The 24,593-nt window shown below is 34.1% G+C and overlaps 1 protein-coding gene across 1 annotated transcript in view; it reads left to right on the forward strand.

Annotated features, from left to right (window-relative positions):
- Positions 1 to 24,373, forward strand: part of LOC132546758 (espin-like) — a 61,286-nt gene extending 36,913 nt beyond the window's left edge. Inside the window, exons 5-11 of the mRNA XM_060210477.1 lie at positions 8,468 to 8,636; positions 11,880 to 11,927; positions 12,808 to 13,600; positions 19,323 to 19,683; positions 21,243 to 21,557; positions 22,896 to 22,975; positions 24,078 to 24,373. Coding sequence (XP_060066460.1) covers positions 8,468 to 8,636; positions 11,880 to 11,927; positions 12,808 to 13,600; positions 19,323 to 19,683; positions 21,243 to 21,557; positions 22,896 to 22,975; positions 24,078 to 24,207 — 1,896 coding nt within the window. The 3' untranslated portion in view covers positions 24,208 to 24,373. The remainder of the gene's footprint in view (positions 1 to 8,467; positions 8,637 to 11,879; positions 11,928 to 12,807; positions 13,601 to 19,322; positions 19,684 to 21,242; positions 21,558 to 22,895; positions 22,976 to 24,077) is intronic.
- The last annotated feature ends 220 nt before the right edge of the window (positions 24,374 to 24,593 follow it).

The raw sequence follows: 24,593 nt of genomic DNA on the forward strand, positions 1-24,593 counted from the left end.
TATGAAATTTATTGCATTTCCCCATCAAGATTTACTTTCAATAACTTTGAATTTACTTCAGTCATTTCTTAAGGCTTCAAAATTTAAGCCATTAGCATCAATGACGAGTCCTAGGACGAAGCAGCTATAGGTTTTGATGCTGTTTAACTCATTGTTTGGCTCTACTATATCTAATTATTAAACAGGTGCCATTCACTTGTTTGTCGTTATACAATCTTCTGGATGTGATTTTACAATTATTCTATTTCAATATTTCGGTTACAAGATGACTTTATTTATATTCATCCAATTGAAAGTGGAGTTTATTAGTGTGTTAAACAATTGCTGTATGGTATATTTTTCTCTCTAAAAATCAAATTTAGTACCTTTAGTACATGTACCCTGTAATACAGTTTTAATTCATTTATTAGGATTGCTTACTTTTGTGGCTTGAAAAGTACATCAGCTTCTATCATGTTGCTATAATGCTGTGATATTTTTTGATGGTGTATAATTTTTTTCAATTTTGAGAGGGAAAAATCTTTACTCTTGAAATTCTACATAATCAAAATCACCAATGGTGTGCCCATGTTCTTGTTTTTCTATGTTTTGTCACTGTAGTTAATTTGATACTGATATTTATCATTCTTACGTAAAATATGTAATGTTGGTATAAGATACGACCAGTGTCTACTCCGCTTTGGTCAGTTATGGCTGTTGAACTTGGTTATAATGCAATGAGTAGGATCAAATTGCTGTTTAGTTATAGTAACTGCAGTGTTTCTTATCAGCCATTTCATATGTGCTGTTGATAAATGACAACCTCTTGGAGAAACAGGAAGTGATTTACTGTTTGTGAAGAAGTCATTGACCCAGATATTCATACTGTGTTGAATTTATAAAGATATATTGTAGTAATCTATATGTAATATTATTTGAAGACACAAAGAACTCTAAAGCATGTCCTTTTCTTACTTTTATATGACCTAACACCTACTGAATGTAAAGAAAAAAGGTTGTAAGAATGTTTTGTTGTCTATTCCTGTAATATTTCAAAACTAAACATGAAAAACTGTTTCTGCAGTGTTGAGAATTCTCTTTATCTTAAGTGACATAGTAAGGAAGTCCTTTGATCTCTCCCTGTTTATCCAACATTGAAAATGTATTTAAGCACATTAGGAGCAATATGTTGACCTCTTCCCTTCTGTTTCTTCCTGCTTTGTGAATGAAAATGTATGAAATGTGAATATTGTCACATAGCTGTACTTTTTATTGCTGACATTACTTTTTAAATTGGAAAGTTGTATTACAGGTATATGATGAAATCATTTCCAAGTATAAATGAATATTTTTTGTCGCCTTCATGAGTGTGTGTAACAGGACAAAATTTTAAGGAGTTCTGTATTTTCCTTCGAAAATGTGATATTATTTGTAAAAGTTTTCTAAACTCTAGTAATTCCTGCTGTATCAACAGTGGTTAAGGAATGGCCACGACACTGGGGTCTGATGAGGGAACTTCCAACTGCCTTCCCTCGAAATTTGTGTCAGAGAGAGCACATACAAATTGTTCTCATTTTCTATTTTTTCTGGCAGCAAGCCAGGACCAGGAAATAAGCCCACGGTTACCAATATTCAGAAAATTGTTAATTACTTAATTACTGCTATTTATTTTCTTGTGATAAGTCCAGTCCTATAAAGTGAGATGTATTGACCCCATGGGCTTCCTGAACGATATAAATACAATGATGTTTACAGTTTTAATATTGATATGAAGGGAAACTTTTTTATCATTATTTTTTTATCATGATTGTTTATTAATTTATGTACTAAAACATTTGTGGAATTGCTAAATTCACTGCAATATACTGTACTAAAATGTCCTTACCTAAATGAAAAAAAAGTTCATGGATTATTTTCATATAAAGCTAGACAGGATCGTGGATGTGATAGCATGTTGTTTGTAAAGGAGCTAATTGTAATTGGGTGCCATAACAAAATAAAACTTTACTGCTGAAAATTGATAAGTAAATGCCAATATATAAACAAAAGCATACATTTAAAACACTGTTTTTATGAATGACCTACAGTTTTATCTCCCCGGGTTGATTTCCAGCTTCATTTTCTATAAATGTAACTTGGGATGAGGTATTACACATTTGTAGGATCATAGTATAATATGTGTTTGTGACAGAGGGAGAGAGTATTTAGTATATAAAGAGCCATGCTTCTGATTCACTGTTATATATACCAGGTGCCATTACAACATCAAATTTCACAATAAAAGGTATATATTATATATATATATTGTGTAAAGATTTATTTAAGTGTTGCAATATTAATATGATTGCATTTCAATTATATTTAAAGATATTACATAGAGACATTAAGTTTTGTCTAAAACTGGTATCAGGGATAAATTAAAATGTCGTCGGTAAACCTTCCTGCAGGAATTTTCCAACAATAATTCTTGTCCTTTCTTAGGAATCCTGCTAACCATTTCAAAATCATTTATTTCAACAATTAACCTATTTCAAATGTTTTATAATTGTAAGAGGATGACAATGATTAAAGGATCCAAGTCAGAATAATGATAACTCAGTTAAGATTTTGTTTAGGAAAGAAGGAGCAGGAACAATGATCTCCTTATCTTAACCCCACCCCTCTACCCCCTCCTGCTCCCACCCCTGACCCCACCCCCACCCCTCTACCCCCTCCCCCTCCCACCCCTGACCCCACCCTCACACCCATTTGTCATGGTCATGTTTTGTAAACCTAGATCCATAGTAACTATTGTACTCAAATATCTAGTCAGATTCAGACTTACAATCTAAGTAATATTTTATAGTAAAGAGGTTTTTTTTTAATCATCTTAAAAGTAAAATTTGTGTAAATAGACAAAGTAGGCTGTAAAATTAGTCTAAACAGAAAATCATTTGATTCATTTTAGAAAGAATTATAGTAAAGTCATCAAATCGTCAGCATTCCCTCAAACTGACATATAGATTAGAGAAAATTATCAGTAACTTTATCCAATTAACACATGTATAAAATTTCAAATTACATAAATTGTTAAATATACATTATATATACATGTACATAACAAACAATTATATCAACATCCTACAAATGTATTTTAAGAATAATAATTGTGTGAATATTTCACCAGTTTAAATTTTATGATTCATGTAATACATTTCAGGGATGAGATATGCAATAACATGCTAAAATTGACATCACTGTGGCAGATCTAAGATGGTAGGATAGAGGGATCATAATTTACCAGTAATATATGTGATTTTGTTTTTAAGGAATTGTTATTTTGTTATTTCACATCAAATATTTTATGGAGTCAGGGGAAAAATATTTCTGGTCCCTCTTCTCAAAAATCCTGGATCTGCTATCGGTTCAATATTAAAAAACACTCCTACCTATAGTTAGATATACCACTGCCATTTAGACAACTATGTCACCATTTGTTATCATAGTAAACTTATTCTATTTTGACTGTATACAGGTAGTGTCATCAGAGTCAGATGTACATGTATTATGATTGCATGTTAACAGGTTAAATTTAATAAATAATTAAACAGAAATGTTATTGTGAAGTTTGTTGTTAATTGTATGTGTCATGAACCACAAATTTAGACTATATCAAATTAATGCTTAAACTGTTATCTTTAATTTTGAATTGTAGCTATCTTGAAATATCACAAAGTGAGGTCGAAGGTTACCTAATTTGGCACATGAGAATTATCTCTATCTAGTAAACAATTCACACAAACCTAGTCAGTCAGCCTGATTAGTCTTGTTTCTGTGGGTTCACTGGAAAACAAACAATATCTGGACACTCAGTTAAACTTTAGGGAGAGATTTCCACATTACTGAATTGTATAACCGTGGTATGTGATTGTCAAAATCCTATTCCATATCCAGATATTGTATGATTTGGAATCTGTCTCAGATATAATGACAAAATGTTGTTAAGAATCTTTCTATCTGAATAACAGTTGACAAAGACAATAGAAATCTCCAAATTCGCATAGTATTAATTAGCATTCCATGAAATGCTACATGTTATAAGTTGAGTTGTGATCGTCAAAAGTTTTGTTTCATCTATCTAGGAATATGATAAATTATCCAGAAATTAAGTTTATATGGGTTTTGTAGTGCATACCATGACAGGGTTGTTTTGTGTGTCTGAACTGTCAAATAGTTAAACAGATACAATAATTAACTGCATGTAAGTATGTAGAAGTACATGCAAAATACTAAGTAGTTTCACCAATGAATCATCATCATTTTATTTATTTTAGACAAGGTATGGATCTGTATTAATTCATTCTGTGACTATATATAGGTTATCTCCTATTATGTATTACATTACATGAACATGTACGGTATTGATATTTCAAGCACAGTTTGTTTAGATCGAAATTAGAGATTTTTACAAAATAATAAAATTTCTGTGTATGATGACTTTAACACAGGTATGTTTACAAATCACTATCAAACATATTAGTAACCATGGTGATGGAAACAGATGTTATAAGCATTCAGAAATTAATGGATTTTCTTGTCAGTTGACATCACATGTTCTGTGTATGTATATAGGATCTACTGCTACCAATGGCTGTGCAAGCTGTTTCAGTTGAAGTTGGATAACATTGACAACACCAAATGAGAATTTTCTTCCTCAAATAAAGCTGTGTCTGTGGCTCGCCAGTTGTCTGTCAAGTGAAAATATGGAACATTATATATAATTAATGGCAGGTAAAATAATGCTTATGAAATGTGAATTAATAAGTTGTGTGAGTTGAATTAATTCTTGATTACGTGTGAATATTAATAGTGTATATATTTATTATAACCTGATGTAGCATATACACTCTGACATGTTCATAATTTGATTAACCAATGTTACTTGTAAAATTATCACCTAAGGAAACTTAAACACACTCTTGTTGCAGGTGATCTTCATATAGCAAATTCTAACTAGAAGTATTTCTAGAGACATATGTAACTAAGTTTGTCATTTATTGCATGACTATTGTACTATAACAGATTTGATTGTGTTTTCATCTCAGCATGTATACTGCTATATTGTAGGCTATTTGATGTAGGACATTATACCTTATTTATCCTGTAATAAGCCCAGGCCAAATACATTACTTCTGACTGGAAGTCAGTGGTGGGCTCAACCTAGTATTTTAGTACATGTACAGTGAATATATAGTTCTACTGAACAGTAATAAACAGGGATGGGCTTATTACCAGATATGGGTTTGTTATGGGATAAAATATGCAGATTTTCAGCATGATTTTTCCATCAACATACCCTTTGTTTGAAGACCAAAGTTGGTAAAAGAACAAAACAAAATCTGTAAAAGTACTTCCATGTTTAATGTTTCAGCATAAATTTTCATGACATGTAGTACATATTGCAATTAAAACTGGAATTGTCTCTCCTCATGAAATAAATAAGTCATGAAAATAGATGTCCTGCAAATGATAGCATACAGTTTACTGGAATAAGTCTTGAAACCCATGTACTTTACATTGTTGATTGTCTTCCTTAAATATTTCAGCATATAAATAAATGTAAATGCATTTACCACTTTTGTTAAGTTCTAATACTATGTGAATAAAAATTTTAGCAAAAAGATTACAATAAATCTACATTTAAACACCTAATTTTTTAGTCTAGTGAGTGATCAGTGGTGTGCATGATGTAACATTCGCTGTCTTTCTTGGGTGTTTAAAAGTCAATCATCTAAGACATCATTTTAGACATGTGGTTTATGTCTAATTCATTCAGAAAAATATTGGAGTGTGGATATGTGGAGTGTAAATGTATGGTTACAGTAGCAAGGACTATCGGATCATCTAATACTTATTGTGTATCAGGCATCTTACTGCGATCTATATGAAAGTCTGATTTTCCTTAGATTTACATTGACAGATTTCCTTTTTTTCTGCAATGCAGAGTTATCTGCCCTTTTGAGCAGGCATTGACTGTCATTTGTTTAAGAGAGTATTGTCCTATAGAAATCATGTAATTTTCTCATGCAAGTTAATGATGTAACAATCAATATCTGTTCACAAGAGAAGATAACTCTGATTTATAAAATAAACAGAATGTTCAGATAAGTTTCCAAGATTTGATTCACACTTAACTTATTCAGGGATGATTACTGTATCTAACACACCAATAGTGCTTCTGCTTCTATTGATACAAGGCTTTACGGCATGTAAATAAGCTTAGTAGGAGTTTTTGCAATTTTAAAAGAGTTCCCTTCTTTGAATCTTGTGCGCTTTATTTAACAATTACTTAATATATCGCAAGATTTTGGTTGCAAATGACAACTATAACACTAACACTATGCCTGGCAGATTTACCAAACCATACACAGTGGAATATGTGTGAAAGAGTTCAGATACTTCAGCTTCTATAGGTATATTCTCATCAAAAATTTTCCGAGTTCAGTAAGACAGTAAAGTTGAAATGAATATTTGTGAAATTTTTTTTTTTTTCTCAATACTTCATGAATAAGGAACTTCTGTTTTAAATTCCTATTCAAACCAACTTTTCCTGCAGAAGTCGGAGATACATATGCACAAAATATGATAATGATGAGATAGCAGAACAGTAAAAACCAGTAGTTTGATAGTTTTTGCCATGTTTGATTGTTTTCAGAATTGCCCTAGAGACAGTGCTAAAATTACCGCCAATCAAAAAAGAGTTTATAATCACCATAACTACTATTGATAAGACCAGCTGTTCACTATTTCATGTGAGAGTATATTTACTTTTCAGTTGTATGGTTTAGGGACACATTTTTATGATATTTGAACAGCTGTTCAGTCAAACATTTGACAATTACCTGATGTCAGAGGTATAATTATTCGTTGAGCTGATAATTGGTAAAAAACATTTACGCCTTTATCTAGTATCTCATTATGATTAAAAACCTTTGCTACTTTTTACAATGGATTCTTTTGTATATTTAAATGACAATCATGTCATGTTTTTTAAAAAGTTAAATTTTTTTGGTTATTGTTTTTAGTTATAGATAAACGATGATTACAACTCCTTTGCAAACCATTAGAAGGTCTTTGTCTCCATTCCTTCGCCAATATTAAGATGTAAGTTTTCAGTCAATCTGGTAGGAAGTCATTTTCTACTCTGATGCTTGGCTGTACAATAACTCCTTTGCAAACCATTAGAAGGTCTTTGTCTCCATTCCTTCGCCAATATTAAGATGTAAGTTTTCAGTCAATCTGGTAGGAAGTCATTTTCTACTCTGATGCTTGGCTGTACAATAACTCCTTTGCAAACCATTAGAAGGTCTTTGTCTCCATTCCTTCGCCAATATTAAGATGTAAGTTTTCAGTCAATCTGGTAGGAAGTCATTTTCTACTCTGATGCTTGGCTGTACAATAACTCCTTTGCAAACCATTAGAAGGTCTTTGTCTCCATTCCTTCGCCAGTATTAAGATGTAAGTTTTCAGTCAATCTGGTAGGAAGTCATTTTCTACTCTGATGCTTGGCTGTACTCATCCTTTTAGAATTAAACCTGTATATCTTAATTGATATTGGTAATTTCAAAACTCTGACAAGTCAGGTATAATTCACAAAATGTTCCATTGTGAGACTCTGATTTTTCAAAATGTACAAATTCTCCTCATCTATATTCCAAAAACCTTGAGGTATTATGATAGTACAACAATGTCACACTGGAGTATTTTCCCTGTGTGTAGAAGCTGAAGTGATATAAAAGAGTGTTTTATGGTTTACTTCATGTGGCAAAATTTTCTGTTTCGATTTTAAAAGCTTTTTACCAGGGAATGTATGTGTCCCATATCTATTTTTCTAATATTTAGTAACTAATAAACACAATGTACAATGTACCATCATTATGAAACTGACCATCAAAGTCTGAAATTGGTATGGTAAGTATGTGGAAGAGTTCTTTGCTAAATTTCTTTTGCTTCTATTTTCTACTTCTTTTGATTTAATTGGTTTTTAAATTTTATATCTACAAGTTACTTTTGTTTTATAATAATATAAATGAAAGAAAATTTGATCAGAATACTTGTTATGATAATTTGGAGTATGGTAGATGCACATCAGGAGAAAATGTTTGAATGTTAGGTTTTAATTCCACGGAAGATTCTCTTATAAAATAAAACTTCTTTAGTTCATTTCCTTTGGATATTTACCTGAAACATGTAAGGACCAAATCTCCCTAAAATGTTCACAAAACTATAAGATATAAATGAAATTGATCAAACAATAAAATTCCTCTTTGAAATAAATGACTCAGTGTATATATGATATAAATGTAATTTTAATGACCTACCATAAGTAAAAGTGTTTAGAAATATTTATATACAACAAAAGATTCTTCGCCCTACTAGTGCAGGGAAGTCGCTGTAAGGGGTCAGAAGGTCAATGTCAGTGAACTGACAAGGTCTCTATGTGTTTCAGATTCATGAGAATGTGGCTGGTGATGTAGAGTTACAGCAATTTAACACATCTCCATCACATTTACCACTGCCCTCAAATAGCCCAAATGATTCTGTGACCTTGAGATTAGGACTCCCTGATTCTGATTTCTCTGGGGTAGCCAGAAACACAGCCACACACAGGAAGACAGGTGAGAATCCTATTTTAACTCTGGTGTGCTCTAGCCATATGGGTCCGAACTGCTGACATCTGAGGCAACTTGTACTAATAGGTGAAAATCATAGTACAGATATGTGTTTTGTGTATTGATTATTTTGAAATAAGCCCAAAGTTGGTGTGAGTATAAATTTTAACTTTCAAATTAAGTATTATTTATTTCTATATAAACTGAAAATCAAAGCTAGAAAGTGATACCTTTGTAAATTTATCTCTATTCTTCAAAGAAAGAGAAGGAAGAGAAAAGACAGGTATTGTATTTTACTTAACCTGTGATAGGATGTCTTTTAAAGGACAATGTTGGTTACTCTATTGAATAAGAACAGATATCAGTAGATTTATTACCAGACATGGGCTTATTTCTGGGTCAATATGATAAAAGGTCTCCCATCCAGACATTGGCTTATTTCTGGGTCAATATGATAAAAGGTCTCCCATCCAGACATTGGCTTATTTCTGGGTCAATATGATAAAAGGTCTCCCATCCAGACATGGGCTTATTTCTGGGTCAATATGATAAAAGGTCTCCTTTCCAGACAGGGACTTATTTCTGGATCAAAATGATAAGGGGTCTCCCATCCAGACATGGGCTTATTACTGGGTCAATAACATAAAGGGTCTCCTTTAAACAAGGAATCATGGTGAAATGTGAAAGTCTTTGACACTTACTAGGAGAAAGTTGAGATGTTGTTAGATTGTTAGATTTCAGACAAACGTCTTGGTCTGTGAAAGCCTACAATGATATGTTAAATACCAAAAAATGATGGAAGGTGTTTCAAGGACAAAATGATATTGCATGGCAGTTTATTACTGGATAAAGTGAACCAGAGTACACACCCATAGGTAAAACATCTCCAAAACATCTCTAAACCCTCCCACATTTAGATTTCTGACTGTTTGGGAATAAACTTTTCATACGATGTTTACATGAAGTTTGATATTACTATCATCATGACTGTTTTGAACATTACAACATATAAATCTTAAGTGAAACCTTTTAAGTTTATATCCATGTGTTTCATTACTTATCAAAATAATTGATATATCAAAAATATCAACTTCATCAAAGTGATCTGGACTTAAAATGAAAGTGCTATTTCTCATAAATAATGTAACACTGTAGCAGAGAGGTTAAAGAGAGGTCAGGTAATTTGATAAGGACCCTTTAATTTGTTGTAGATAATTTATTGTAGATATTAATAAATGCCTTTAGGCTCTATATGTAGTGGTTATTTTTAGTAGTTCTGTGGTCTAAGTTACTGTAAAATTATCTACTTTTGTGAGACTCAATTTTCGTAGGTTTTCATGGAGAATTACAGCTCAGTAAGTCTATTTATGCTGATTTCAAGAGTTCAAGGACAGATAAAATTGTGGATTAAGAGTACCCAAGAAATCAGTGAAAATGAAACCCCTACAAAAGTTAATGGTTTCACCGTACCATTTTTATCATTGAAGAAGGGTCAACACATAAACTTAGACCGAATGAGGCATGCTTATTACAGGACAATGCTTGATGGCATACTAGTGAAACTACAGTAGGTGAGAGTGGGCATATTACCAGACATAGGCTTATTGTCAGGTAAAATCTAGTTTGAATATTTTTAAATTTTATCTTCAGCTCTCTTCAGTCGTATATGTTTATTCTACAAAATGGGTCTGACAAACTGACAAAATTCTGTCTGAGAGTGAGAGAGTGGGCTGATAGCATGATAATGAGAACAGTAATAGATACAGGCAGGCTTATTATGAGGCATGGCCTTATTGCTTCCTAAATACCATTAGAGATTAGGAATATAAAGTTCATGTATAAGGCCTTTCTTTACTTATAAACACCTTGCATTGTTTCACACATCCATTCTTAGTTATGTTTCTCAGGTAACACAAATTCAGCAAAATTGCTATGGGAAACCCTACCCAGTTCAACTGACCCAACATCAGTTCAACCGACCCAACATCAGTTCAACCCAACATCAGTTCAACCAACCCAACATCAGTTCAACTGACCCAATATCAGTTCAACCAACCCAACATCAGTTCAACCGACCCAACATCAGTTCAACCGCCCCAACATCAGTCCAACCGCCCCAACATCAGTCCAACCGCCCCAACATCAGTTCAACTGACCCAATATCAGTTCAACCAACCCAACATCAGTTCAACCGACCCAACATCAGTTCAACCGCCCCAACATCAGTCCAACCGCCCCAACATCAGTCCAACTGACCCAACATCAGTTCAACCCAACATCAGTCCAACCGCCCCAACATCAGTCCAACCGCCCCAACATCAGTTCAACTGACCCAACATCAGTTCAACCAACCCAACATCAGTCCAACCGCCCCAACATCAGTCCAACCGCCCCAACATCAGTTCAACCCAACATCAGTCCAACCGCCCCAACATCAGTTCAACCCAACATCAGTCCAACCGCCCCAACATCAGTTCAACTGACCCAACATCAGTCCAACCGCCCCAACATCAGTTCAACTGACCCAATATCAGTTCAACCAACCCAACATCAGTTCAACCGACCCAACATCAGTCCAACCGCCCCAACATCAGTCCAACCGCCCCAACATCAGTCCAACCGCCCCAACATCAGTTCAACCGACCCAACATCAGTTCAACCCAACATCAGTCCAACCGCCCCAACATCAGTCCAACCGCCCCAACATCAGTTCAACCGACCCAACATCAGTTCAACCCAACATCAGTTCAACTGACCCAACATCAGTTCAACTGACCCAACATCAGTTCAACCCAACATCAGTCCAACCGCCCCAACATCAGTTCAACTGACCCAATATCAGTCCAACCGCCCCAACATCAGTTCAACCAACCCAACATCAGTTCAACCAACCCAACATCAGTTCAACCCAACATCAGTTCAACCCAACATCAGTTCAACCCAACATCAGTTCAACTGACCCAACATTAGTCCAACCAACCCAACATCAGTTCAAACAACCCAACACCGACCCAATATCTAAACCATATGTTCCTTCTGTGCAGGTGCATTTCCTGCTTTGAATTGTGATTAAGATGCTACAGTACCTATGTCATAAAGAACCTGGGAGAAGTACTGTAACTGGTTCTCTAATATTTGTTGTGGGTCAGCAGAATTGATTTCTTGTAAAGGAGTTCAGTATTTTATCATGTATTGACTGTGTCATAATTTGCTGCTCTGTGCATTTTGTGATAATGCTTTTCATTTCAGAATCCCTCGAGGTTTTCTTTGATGCTGAGAGTGAAAATGACTTTGTGTGTAAGTAACCTCAGTCAGACATTTTCAGTCAATCTTATGTATTGATGCGGCATCTGCCGTCTCTCTGTCCGGCGGCAACTTTTCTATTTAATCAACTTCTTCATATTAACCAAAAGGTCTATAATCATGATATTTTGTAACATTCCTTGCAGGAAAAATTTATGAAAAGTGATTACTTTGATCTACATTCTGAGTCACAGAGGACAAATTTCTTAAAATATATAAAACAATTTCTGCTGATTAAGCAAAATGTCTAGAATTATGATAAGTGCTTGGTAGGTTCCTCTGGCAAAGCCAGGCAATATTTTGGAAAAGAAATGACCTTGACTCTAAGGTCACATGAGCCAATTTCATTAAAACTTGTAAATGACTTCTTCTCTTTATAACTAAGAAATTGAATATCAATTATGTGAAATTTTAATAATGTATTTGTGAACAGCATTAATTACCATCTGAGATGACGGAGTGATGTAGACCTATTGATCATCTTGTCTGTCCGAGATTTAAAGTTTGAAACAGATATCTGGATAAAGACGAGCCAAATTAAATAGGCACTTGTGAAATTATTAAATTCCTTATAATATCACCCTCATGTAATTCCTCAATTTCTCAGGATGGGTACGTAATTATCTAATTCTATGAATAATAGAACAACAAATTTGAAAATGTCAGACTTCAATCATGATATAAGACTTTCTTTTTTGAATTCTGATCTTATTTAAGTAAAAGTGATCTGAATTGAATAAGATGGTTAAAAAATAATGGAGTTACCTCCCTTCTTTAGTGTGATATATTGTATGTTAAGCTAGCCATCTTAGATTTCGACAATGATTTTCAAAATTTTTTCTTGGTATCTAACACTGATGGTTGTATGTTTCAGCCTCAATAGATACCTCTCACCACCCTGACATACGATTCCAGTCACAGGAGACTGGTGAATGTGAGTCAAGTGTTTGCTTGTCAGAGAAATCAGAAGAGTCCAGCGAGTGTGAATCTTTATTGCATCATCAACTTTTGCAGCCTGATCTTGAGTTGTCTCCTCCTCAGGATTTCCCTTCCAGGGAAGGACTGTGTCAAAGGTCAGATAGTGAGGTTTCCTTGGTGTCGTCTCGTCGTCGATCACCTAGTGAATATTCGTGGGACTCCCTTCAACAAAGGATAAACAGTGAACTATTGTCATCTATACAACGTCATTCAGCTACTGATGCATTGTCCATTGAGAGTTCTTTAAGTTCTGTATCCCAGTCAGCATCGCAGCGTGAGGATTCTGTAATTTCTGTGTCAGGGTCGTCGCTACGACCTCCATCGGTGGTTAGCTTTGCTATAAGTCATCAAGAAGAACTCTTTAAAGCCATCAGAGCCAGAAGGATGGAAACAGAAGTGACTGTATCTGTTGATAATCTTGTTATCAAGGAGAAGACAATGAATGGAGACTCAAATGGAACAAAGGAGAGTTCTGAATCGAATCCTCTATCAGACAGTGGTTTGGAGAGTGGGGCTGGGTCAGTATTACCTATGGAAACACCATCTACAGGAACACCAGTATGTGTTACCACAGCTGCCACCAACACACCACCCCTACCTCCTCCTCCCCCTCCCCCTCCATTACCAGCTTTAGCTCCACCCCCACTTAACCATGGTCACCTCAATGGGATCCTTCAGCAGTTTGAAAGGTAAGGCCTCAGTTACCTCCCCTGACTTTAAAAGTACATGTTTATAGTAAAATCATATAAGGTTATTCATTTGTATTTTAGGTGATTACTTTCTTATTTTTAATACAATGTATTTTTTGCCTGTCATTCTAATGTTAATCTGAAAACACTCTACTTCATCTGCATGCTTTATATAAAACTTTTTCAATAATAAAAACTATGATAATATAACAGGGAGCCTATGTATTCATCCTTAACTTGATCAGAATATTAAAGAGACATGAGAATTCAAAACTTCTAATCTGAACTTGGCATTCTTCTTATAATACCACAGAAATTGACAAAAATATAAAAAGAATTCATATGATTCAAAAATATGAAAAATAAATAAATCACTGAGAAGTAATGTTATGTTCCATTGTTTCTTTACAGTGTGTGGTACTGTGGTAATACAGACACTGTTATACTCGTGCCTCTGTATATATGGAACATATATATCTTACATGTAGCTCTAACATCATTCCGCAGTGTGTGATAATACAGACACTGTTATATACGTGCCTCTGTATATATGGAACATATATATCTTACATGTAGCTCTAACATCATTCCACAGTGTGTACTGTTATACACGTGCCTCTGTATATATGGAACATATATATCTTACATGTAGCTCTAACATCATTCCACAGTGTGTAGTACTGTGGTATACACTGTTATACACGTGCCTCTGTATATATGGAACATATATATCTTACATGTAGCTCTAACATCATTCCACAGTGTGTGGTACTGTATATATGGAACATATATATACAGACACTGTTATACACGTGCCTCTGTATATATGAACATATATATATGGAACATATATATCTGTTATATTGCTGTATATATGTACAGTAGCTCTAACATCAGTGTGTGGTAATACAGACACTGTTATACACGTGCCTCTGTATATATGGAACATATATATCTTGCATGTAGTTCTAACATCATTCCGCAGTGTGTGGTAATACAGACACTGTTATATACGTGCCTCTGTATATTTGGAACATATATCTTACATGTAGCTCTAACATCATTCCACAGTGTGTGGTACTGTGGTAATACAGACACTGTTATACACGTGCCTCTGTATATATGGAACATATATATCTTGCATGTAGTTCTAACATCATTCTGCAGTGTGTGGTAATACAGACACTGTTATCCACGTGCCTCTGTATATATGGAACATATATATCTTACATGTAGCTCTAACATCATACCGCAGTGTGTGGTAATACAGACACTGTTATACACGTGCCTCTGTATATATGGAACATATATATCTTACATGTAGCTCTAACATCATTCCACAGTGTGTGGTAATACAGACACTGTTATACACGTGCCTCTGTATATATGGAACATATATATCTTACATGTAGCTCTAACATCATTCCGCAGTGTGTGGTACTGTGGTAATACAGACACTGTTATACACGTGCCTCTGTATATATGGAACATATATATCTTACATGTAGCTCTAACATCATTCCACTATCTGTCCAGGCTTGTATTGTCCATGCTATTGCCAGTACTTACAGCATTGATTTACATATATCTGCTTTATATAAGATGCTATTGTCTTATCTAGGACTAAAATACTTTAATTACATAATCAGCTTGTTACCCAATGAATTTGGTAAAGTTTTTATGTATATGTCACTTATGTTATATACCCTAAAGTGATTTCCATTGAATGCACCAATCAGAAATTAATTGTGATATCGTAGTATGAACAATGGCACAATAGGTGCTGCTTCTTTTCCATCTTGTCCTCCACTTCATTAACCTAAAACCATTGAAAATGTCAATTTTCTGAGTTATGTGATAAAAAGTATCGTTATATTTTCTTTCCATGTGAGATTTCCTGAAACTCTCTAGTTGTGCCCTGATGATTTTGTGACTGATCAAAAATTAAAAAGAAAAATTATTTTTGAAAAAAGGCCCAAAAGTGACTTTGCTGGATATGGCAGAATCTTACTGCTTTTCTTTTGAGGAATTTTTAAAATTTAGTTTAATTAGAAGGAAATACAGAGGAAAGAAGAAAAAAGTAGAGAAAAATTCATCTTATAAAGATAAAACTATGGTGGGTGACAAGACCCTTGGAGATCTCTTGTGGATGATTCTGTCAGTATATCTGTAATCAGGATGACCATGACTTGCAATTTGATATCAACAGGATATAGTTTAGAAAATATGACCTTAGAAAAAGGCTGGTGGTGATATATATAGAGGAGTGTTGGTTTTAGTTTATATAATTACCTATGTCTTATAACTCAGAATTCAATAATACCTGGTATAGATACTCCAGTCAGAATGTCTTATAACTCAGAATTCAATAATATATATACTCCAGTCAGAATGTCTTATAACTCAGAATTCAATAATATATATACTCCAGTCAGAATGCCTTATAACTCAGAATTCAGCAATATATATACTCCAGTCAGAATGTTTGATAACCCAGAATTCAATCATATATATACTCCAGTCAGAATGTCTTATAACTCAGAATTCAATAATATATATACTCCAGTCAGAATGTCTCATAACTCAGAATTCAATAATATATATACTCCAGTCAGAATGTCTCATAACTCAGAATTCAATAATATATATACTCCAGTCAGAATGTCTCATAACTCAGAATTCAATAATATATATACTCCAGTCAGAATGTCTTATAACTCAGAATTCAATAATATATATACTCCAGTCAGAATGTCTTATAACTCAGAATTCAATAATATATATACTCCAGTCAGAATGTCTTATAACTCAGAATTCAATAATATATATACTCCAGTCAGAATGTCTTATAACTCAGAATTCAATAATACCCGGTATAGATAATCCAGTCAGAATGTCTTATAACTCAGAATTCAATAATACCCGGTATATATACTCCAGTCAGAATGTCTTATAACTCAGAATTCAATATATATATATACTCAGAATTCAATAATATATATACTCCAGTCAGAATGTATTATAACTCAGAATTCAATAATATATATACTCCAGTCAGAATGTCTTATAACTCAGAATTCAATAATATATATACTCCAGTCAGAATGTCTTATAACTCAGAATTCAATATATATACTCCAGTCAGAATGTCTTATAACTCAGAATTCAATATATATACTCCAGTCAGAATGTCTTATAACTCAGAATTCAATAATATATATACTCCAGTCAGAATGTCTTATAACTCAGAATTCAATAATATATATACTCCAGTCAGAATGCCTTATAACTCAGAATTCAATAATATATATACTCCAGTCAGAATGTCTTATAACTCAGAATTCAATAATATATATACTCCAGTCAGAATGTCTTATAACTCAGAATTCAATAATATATATACTCCAGTCAGAATGTCTTATAACTCAGAATTCAATAATATATATACTCCAGTCAGAATGTCTTATAACTCAGAATTCAGCAATATATATACTCCAGTCAGAATGTTTGATAACCCAGAATTCAATCATATATATACTTAAGTCTGAATATCTGATAACTCTGAATTCAATCATCTATATACTTCAGTCAGAATGTTTGATAACCCAGAATTCAATAATATATTATCAATATAAGTGGTAAGTACAAGCATATGGTGGTATGAAACAAGATGGCTTTATTCAAGTTAATTAATATTAACAACACTTATTTATTAAACTTCTTGTTTACTAGAAGCTGGATAAACAGTTAAATTTATTATCTTAATTTGTAATAATTTTCAAATTTGTCCATGCATTTTTTTCTATGTTTTTTTTTTTTATATTGCTTCATTTCACACAGCAGTACAGTTAATCAACAGTTTTAAGTCATTAAGTGCTAATTGAACAATGTGAAGATTTTTTCATATTTTTTTTAACAATTCATTTCCCATCCCTACCTGAAAAAAAACATGTACCATGATTTTTTTTGTCTAAAATTATCATGTGAGTTATTACGAGAATATTTTTGTTTGTTTTTCATAAAAAGAATTAAGATGAAGATATAAGTGGATAATTTTAACATATTTTCTGCAATAAATCAACATTGTTGTAAGATTTGGCATACAACCTTATATTACGTACCTGTGGAAATGTGTATTATATACGCCTTCATGCACAAAACCGTTGTAATTTACCTGTAACTTCATTGACCACCATTCCATCACTGTCAGTGATTGGACGTGTTTTATGGATTGGCCCGCGATGAGTGTGAACACCGTGTTGGGACAATGGTTATTTACCGCATACATCGCAATACTAGAGCTATTTTTGTCACGCAGTGTCGGTATATACTGATGTTTTTATTTGTGTAAGATAATTACCAATAATATATATGAATGCATTTGATATGGAATAATGCTACATCGTGTGTAAGTCTACACTCACAGTATAGGTACATCTCTAAAGGATACTACTATCAGTGTAAACAGTACTTTTATTTCAATGGTGAAATTTGGAAAAGTGGAAATGATACGATATGATAGCATGGACAGGTAAGCTAAGGGGAGTTGATCTGAAATTATATTCTAACTATTGTCATTTTGATATATGCTTTTAGATGCTTATAAATGGGATAAATGTTGGAATTTTAAAAAACTTGTAAAGTTGTAAATTCTAGATATGTTTTGCATGTTTTCTTTTGATCTCAACATGAACTACTGAATAGTATATAATTACAGGTTTTGCCACAACTAAGGATAATAAAACATACAATTTTAGAAAGATATGATATGTTTAGTTATGTACAATTATCTCCTAGCATTACCTGAATTCTGTATTATCAGATTATAGCCTGTAACTTTCTAATAATAATTCATAGTGAAGTAAGTTGATGTTTGAAATGTTTGGGAAAAAAACAACAAAAAAACAGCACATTGCACTGATGTTTTGTGGAATTCTTATGAAGTGATTTCTCATGACTTATCCTTAATTAATGGGTTCAGTTTATATAATGGGTAGATATAAGCTGGTAGCACATTTACACATTGGATTAATTCTGCAATTTTTTCTGAATGATAGAACTGCTCCATGTCTGTGGAGAGGCTGAATGGGGATAAGACAATAGCAATAGATTAAAGCCTGTTAAATAAGTAGGGCTGGTCAGTCACACGTATCTAAGTGTTGAGTTCTGTCCATTTGAGATATAATCCCTGTAAGTAAGAATTGTCTGTGATGTACTCTTATGTATCAGTAATTTTAAGGTAAAAAGAGGGAAAACAACAAGTAAATACCAACATGTCAACATAATCATAATCCAAACTCAAATTTGATAAAACTAGGACAAAATATTAGCAAATGAAAGATTTACAAAAAAATGTGGAAAATTTGCCTTTAACTCTACCTAATATACAAATACCTATCTTTGAAGGTCACAGTCACTAGTTCAGTCTCATTGTGATACAAATCATAGAAATGGAACCCTTATATAAAGACCTGACCTCCCTAATGAGTCCACTGTTCTACCTTGGGTAGTCTTGATTGACAAACTATATACTTTGCATATTGGTAAAGTTGAAAATTACCTCTCCATCAAACACAATTTTGTAGTTGTGCACTGGAATCTCAAATTTTATGAGAATATTTTTCATATGTTTAATAAAAATCTTTTGTTTCACTCTAAATTTCTAGAAATTTAAATTTCAAAACCACAAAATTGAATTCTTTTATCTATATTACTTTTCCAGACCAAATAGTCTGTCAATGGAAAAGTCTGCAGAGTCCTCAAACGTGTCTAGTCCACCCAGCTCAGTGAGCAGTCCCATGATTTCTGAACCAGTCAAGCATGACCTCATAGCTGAGCTCAAGATAGCTGCAGCCAGTGGGAACTCTAACCTACGGAAAACCCGTAAACCCAGAGAGGAAGGTCACATGACCTGTATATATTCATTCGGATCAACGGAAAAAGTGAACAGTCAAATTTCCAATGGACCAAAAGCTCACAGTCAGTCAAATGACATATCAAGAGGTCAGGTGACCAGAAATGGACAACAAGAGACTAACAAAGTGACCAATGTGTCATTGCCAAATGGTCAAGCTGAATCTAAGGTATATACTATCTTTCCCAGTTGTAGGCCGTATTTTGTCGACTCAATCTGACTTCTGAATGACTTGTTTAGAACACCATTAGAATAAATAAAACCCTGAACAAGTAACTATATATATATATATATGTATAGTGATAAAAAGAAACAAGGTCAAATTGACTACTGTTCCACCATAGTGATAGGGGACATGTGTTGGCCATGTCAGTCCATCCATCTTCATCTTCCTGAATCACATTACTATTGTTGTTGTTATGGTTACCTGGTATACCAGTGTAAGTTAATGTTCTGTATACCAGTCTGTATGAAACATGCCTAGATCAATGTTAAAATGATCTACACCAATCCTCATTAGCTATGATCCTCAGTGGTGGTGGTACTTCATAGCTAAGATCCTAGGTAGCTATTATCCTCAATGGTTATGATCCTCAGTGGCTATAATCCTCAGTGGTTATGATGCTCAGTGGCTATTATCCTCAGTAGTATGATGCTCAGTGGCTACGATGCTCAGTGACTAAAATCTTCAGTAGCACGATGCTCAGTGGCTATGATGCTCAGTGGCTATAATCCTCAGAAGTATGATCCTCAGTAGCTTTGAACTTCAGAGGCTATGATGCTCAGTGGCTATCTTCCTCAGTGGCTGTAATACTCAGTAGTATGATGCTCAGTGGCTATGATCCTCAGTGGCTATGATCTCCAGTGGCTATCCTCCTCAATGGCTGTAATACTCAGTAGTTTGATGCTCAGTGGCTATGATCTCCAGTGGCTATGATCCTCAGTGGCTGTAATACTCAGTAGTATGATGCTCAGTGGCTATGATCCTCAGTGGCTATGATCCTTAGTGGCTATGATTTTCAGTGGCTATCCTCCTCAGTGGCTGTAGTACTCAGTAGTATGATGCTCAGTGGCTATGATCCTCAGTGGCTGTAGTACTCAGTAGTATGATGCTCAGTGGCTATGATCCTCAGTGGCTGTAGTACTCAGTAGTATGATGCTCAGTGGCTATGATCTTCAGTTACTATGATCCTCAGTGGCTATAATCCTCAATGGCCATGATCCACAGTGGCTATGATGCTCATGATCAGTTACTATGATCTTCAGTAGCTATGAACTTCAATAGCTATGATTGTCAGTAGTATGATCCTCAGTGGCTATGATCCTCAGTGGCTAAGATCCTCAGTGGTTATGATGGCTGAGATCCTCAGTGGCTATGATTCTAAGAAGTATGATGCTCAGTGGCTTTTATCCTCAGTGGCTATGATCCTCCAACATGGATGGAATGTAAAGTGGCTGTGACATCTCTTCTGCTTAAACTTGGTTTACCTTGATGTGCTTGGAGATAGTTGGGATTCTCTATGTATTTGAAATATTTTTAAACTGAGAAAAGAAGTAAAAAATTCTAAAATATCTTACAAATATTAAAATAAACTTTTTAATATAGATAACATAGTTAAAATCTTGAATTAATTATCTAATATTTATCATACATAGCTAAACCTTTATTTCTATTTTACTTTCAATTTTAGATTTTGCATTAACTTCTCTTGTTTTAATCTTACACAGAAGCCAGAGTCCAACCCTGATAAATCCATGGTGATAATTGAAGCAACAACATCAAAAACTACCCCTCCCCCTCAAACTCCATCAAAAGGAAATACTCCTTCAAAGACATCAAATGGAGTCAGTAATTCAAACACATCAAATGGTACTACAAATCAGGAAGCAAATAAAGTGGTGGATACCTCAATCGGGACAGACCCATTCGATCCCAAGAACTTTCTGGACAAAGTGGACCAGACAGTCCCAGACTGGAGGAAACACATGCTGGCCAGAAAGATGGCTGAAGCTGCCAAAAAGCAAGCAGAGGAGCAGAAGAAGGTGAGTATTTTTAATAGACTTTCTGTCGTTTAGAACAAATTTAATAGATATTGTTGAGACCCTTCGGATTATACGAAACTTCATATTGACCAAAATCTTAAAGTATTTAAAAACGTGCTATCAAAGCAAAAACTACTGAATGGTAAAGACAATGGCCTGTTTGGAATATCAAAAAATATGTCAAATGTAAGAGGAACATCTATTGAAACACTAACACGTTAACTGACTATTCAGAAATGTTCGTTTTGTTCACATACGATATTTTGACAAAGAAACAAGGCAAACAAGCTAGCATTAACATATCAGTATATGGTGTATCTATTGAGACTTATGACAACTGGTGAATGTTTATTGCCTGATTGGTGTATTGATCAGTTATTTGATATAATAAGTATGGAATATCTTGACCTGATTATCTTATCAAATGTGTAGTGAAACACTGTTACATATTGACAATAGACATACAAACATTCTGTGCTCTATATATGGATTGTTTGTAATAGAGTTTGGGCTTCAGACTGTGTCTGCTGGTGTGAAGAGAATGAGACAGCAAAATGTTAAAGAAATCACACTGAATTGTGCTAATAATCCTATCAATAGTTAACTTAAGGCAAACATAGGATCTCAAAATGCATTTGTACAATTCTAATAAGTTGTAAGTGAAGCAAGAATAGAAAGGATTAAAAGTCTCGATAGAAAGAAAATAATTTTTTGTTAATGAAAAAATCATGTGTTCAAACTAGGGATTTTGATTGGGTAGAAATTACTATTCAAATATTATTCTGATTCAGTGTTCGAATATTCATTTTCATGTCAATTCATGTCAATTTAATATGGTTTTCAACCTTAAATCCACCCTCTGACTTTGAATAAGAAGAAATATGTCTGCCTTGATCTGGGCTCACTGCATAAGAACATTGTAACATATCTCTGACCTGTATGTCTCTCCCCATCTCAGGAAATTCACTGTCTTAGCCCGCAGGCTGATTCTAATTGTGTTTTCATTTGTCAAATAGAACATTCTAATGCAGCTCTTTAAGAAGACAAATAAAACATTTTCATACTGGTCATTATAAGAAAATGTTCATTTGATGAGCTGTAAAGACTGGGCCTATAAAACTTTGGTTCCTTGTGTCATATTTTCTTGGATTTTACTTCCAATCTGAGGCGAAATTGATACACAAGATATAGCTAGGTTAGGAATCTGATACATAATGAAAAAAAATCAATGGCAGATATACACAGGTATTGTAAGTTCATCATGATTCAATAACACCGTCTAAAGTACAATAACACTGATATATACCTGTGCTGATCAATTCACTGTATGTCTTACAGATTGAAGAGGAGGAAAATAAGTACAAGCACCTGCCAGCATGGAAGCGTCAGTTAATGGAGAAGAGGGAGGCTGAAGCAAAGTGAGTGCTGAAACATTTCTTCTGGGGATAAAAACAGATTCCATATTCTAGTTAGATACAGTCTCCTGATCCTATTTCAAAATCCACTGATGATGTTAAATAGAAATATCACTTTCTGTGTTTTTCCTTTTGCTGTCGAAACAATTAAAAATTGTTAAATTCCAGAAAGGATACATGGTATTACACATCAATCCTCTCACAATTTTATGCTCCCCAAAATTTTTTCAAGGGAGCATATAGTCCACACTTTGTCCATCTGTTCGCACTTTTGTGTCTGGGGCATAACTTTGCCAACAGTTAAGCAAAGGTCATTGGAAATTGGCATAAACATTGTTCATAAAAAAGGCAATGTAGCAGTGTACCAAATAAAGGGCCTGCGACCCCCTCATTTACAGAGTTATGACTGTTTGTTAAAATTTGGTATCCTGAGCACAATTTCAAATTGCTTGCATTTAAACTATGCTAAGAAACTTTGTGTATGCACTTATCATACAAACACAATATGCAGTGTACAAAATTAGGGGCCTGTGACCCCTGAAATACAAAGTTATAGCCCTTTGTTTGAATTTGGTGACTGGAGCATAACTTTGCCCAGTTAAGCAAGGATCATGAAACTTGTATATACATTCTTCATACTAAGACGGTGTGCAGTGTACCAAAGTCAAGGCCTGCAACCCCTAAATTACAGAGTTATTGCCCTTTATTAGCCTTTTTGTGTCTAGAACATAACTTTGCTTTCATAAAACTTTGATGGTGAAACTTGGTGTATACATTGGTCATACTAAGAGGTGGTACAAAACCAGTACTTGAAACCCCATTTTACAGAATTATTGCCCTTTGTTAAAATTTTATGTCCATTAAAGTTGTTTTCCGGAAGCATTCAGCAGATCCACTGATATTCTTGTTCCTAGGTTGATTATCTGCTTATTAGCATATAGTTTTCTAGTAACAGATTTTGACAAAGAGGTTCAGTTGGCCTTAATCCTTTATGAAGCCTTTCTGTATATATGTTGTTGGTTTTATTGATGTTGCTGTTGTTGTTATCATTTTAGTTATGTTAACAGTGAAACCTGTTTCTCATTGCACTGTTTTTACATATCAGGGCTGAAGAGGCTAGGAAGCAAGAGCAACAGGCAGGCCAGGCCAAGAACCCAACAAAGTTGGTCATCAACACTCATCCAGTTGGTAACCTGGCGCCATGGCAACTGGAAATGAAGACAAGAAAAATGTAACAAATCTGTTTTATCCAGAAGCAGCAGACATAATGGTTAATATAAGGAAAGTTGAGCTTGTTTTTCAGTACAAAAGTGACTCTGTTACCCCAACTGTATTCAAAGTATTGAATCTGGAAGAATAATCCAGATGATGATCATCCAAGCTTCCATATAACTTTGTTCTTTAGACAGTTATTGAAATCAGAAGTAGCATTCTTCTTGTGATGAAAGTGTACCTGTTCGGATTGATGTCTCACCAGTCACAGGTGTGAGATACTTATAACAGGTGTGATATATAGATACCTGTAACAGGTGTGAGATACCTGTAACAGGTGTGATATATAGATATCTGTAACAGGTGTGATATACAGATACCTGTAACAGGTGTGATATATAGATACCTG

This window comes from Ylistrum balloti, unplaced genomic scaffold (assembly GCF_031769215.1).
Source record: "Ylistrum balloti isolate Yb309-2 unplaced genomic scaffold, AGI_CSIRO_Ybal_v1 Utg369912, whole genome shotgun sequence".
Taxonomy (NCBI): domain Eukaryota; kingdom Metazoa; phylum Mollusca; class Bivalvia; order Pectinida; family Pectinidae; genus Ylistrum; species Ylistrum balloti.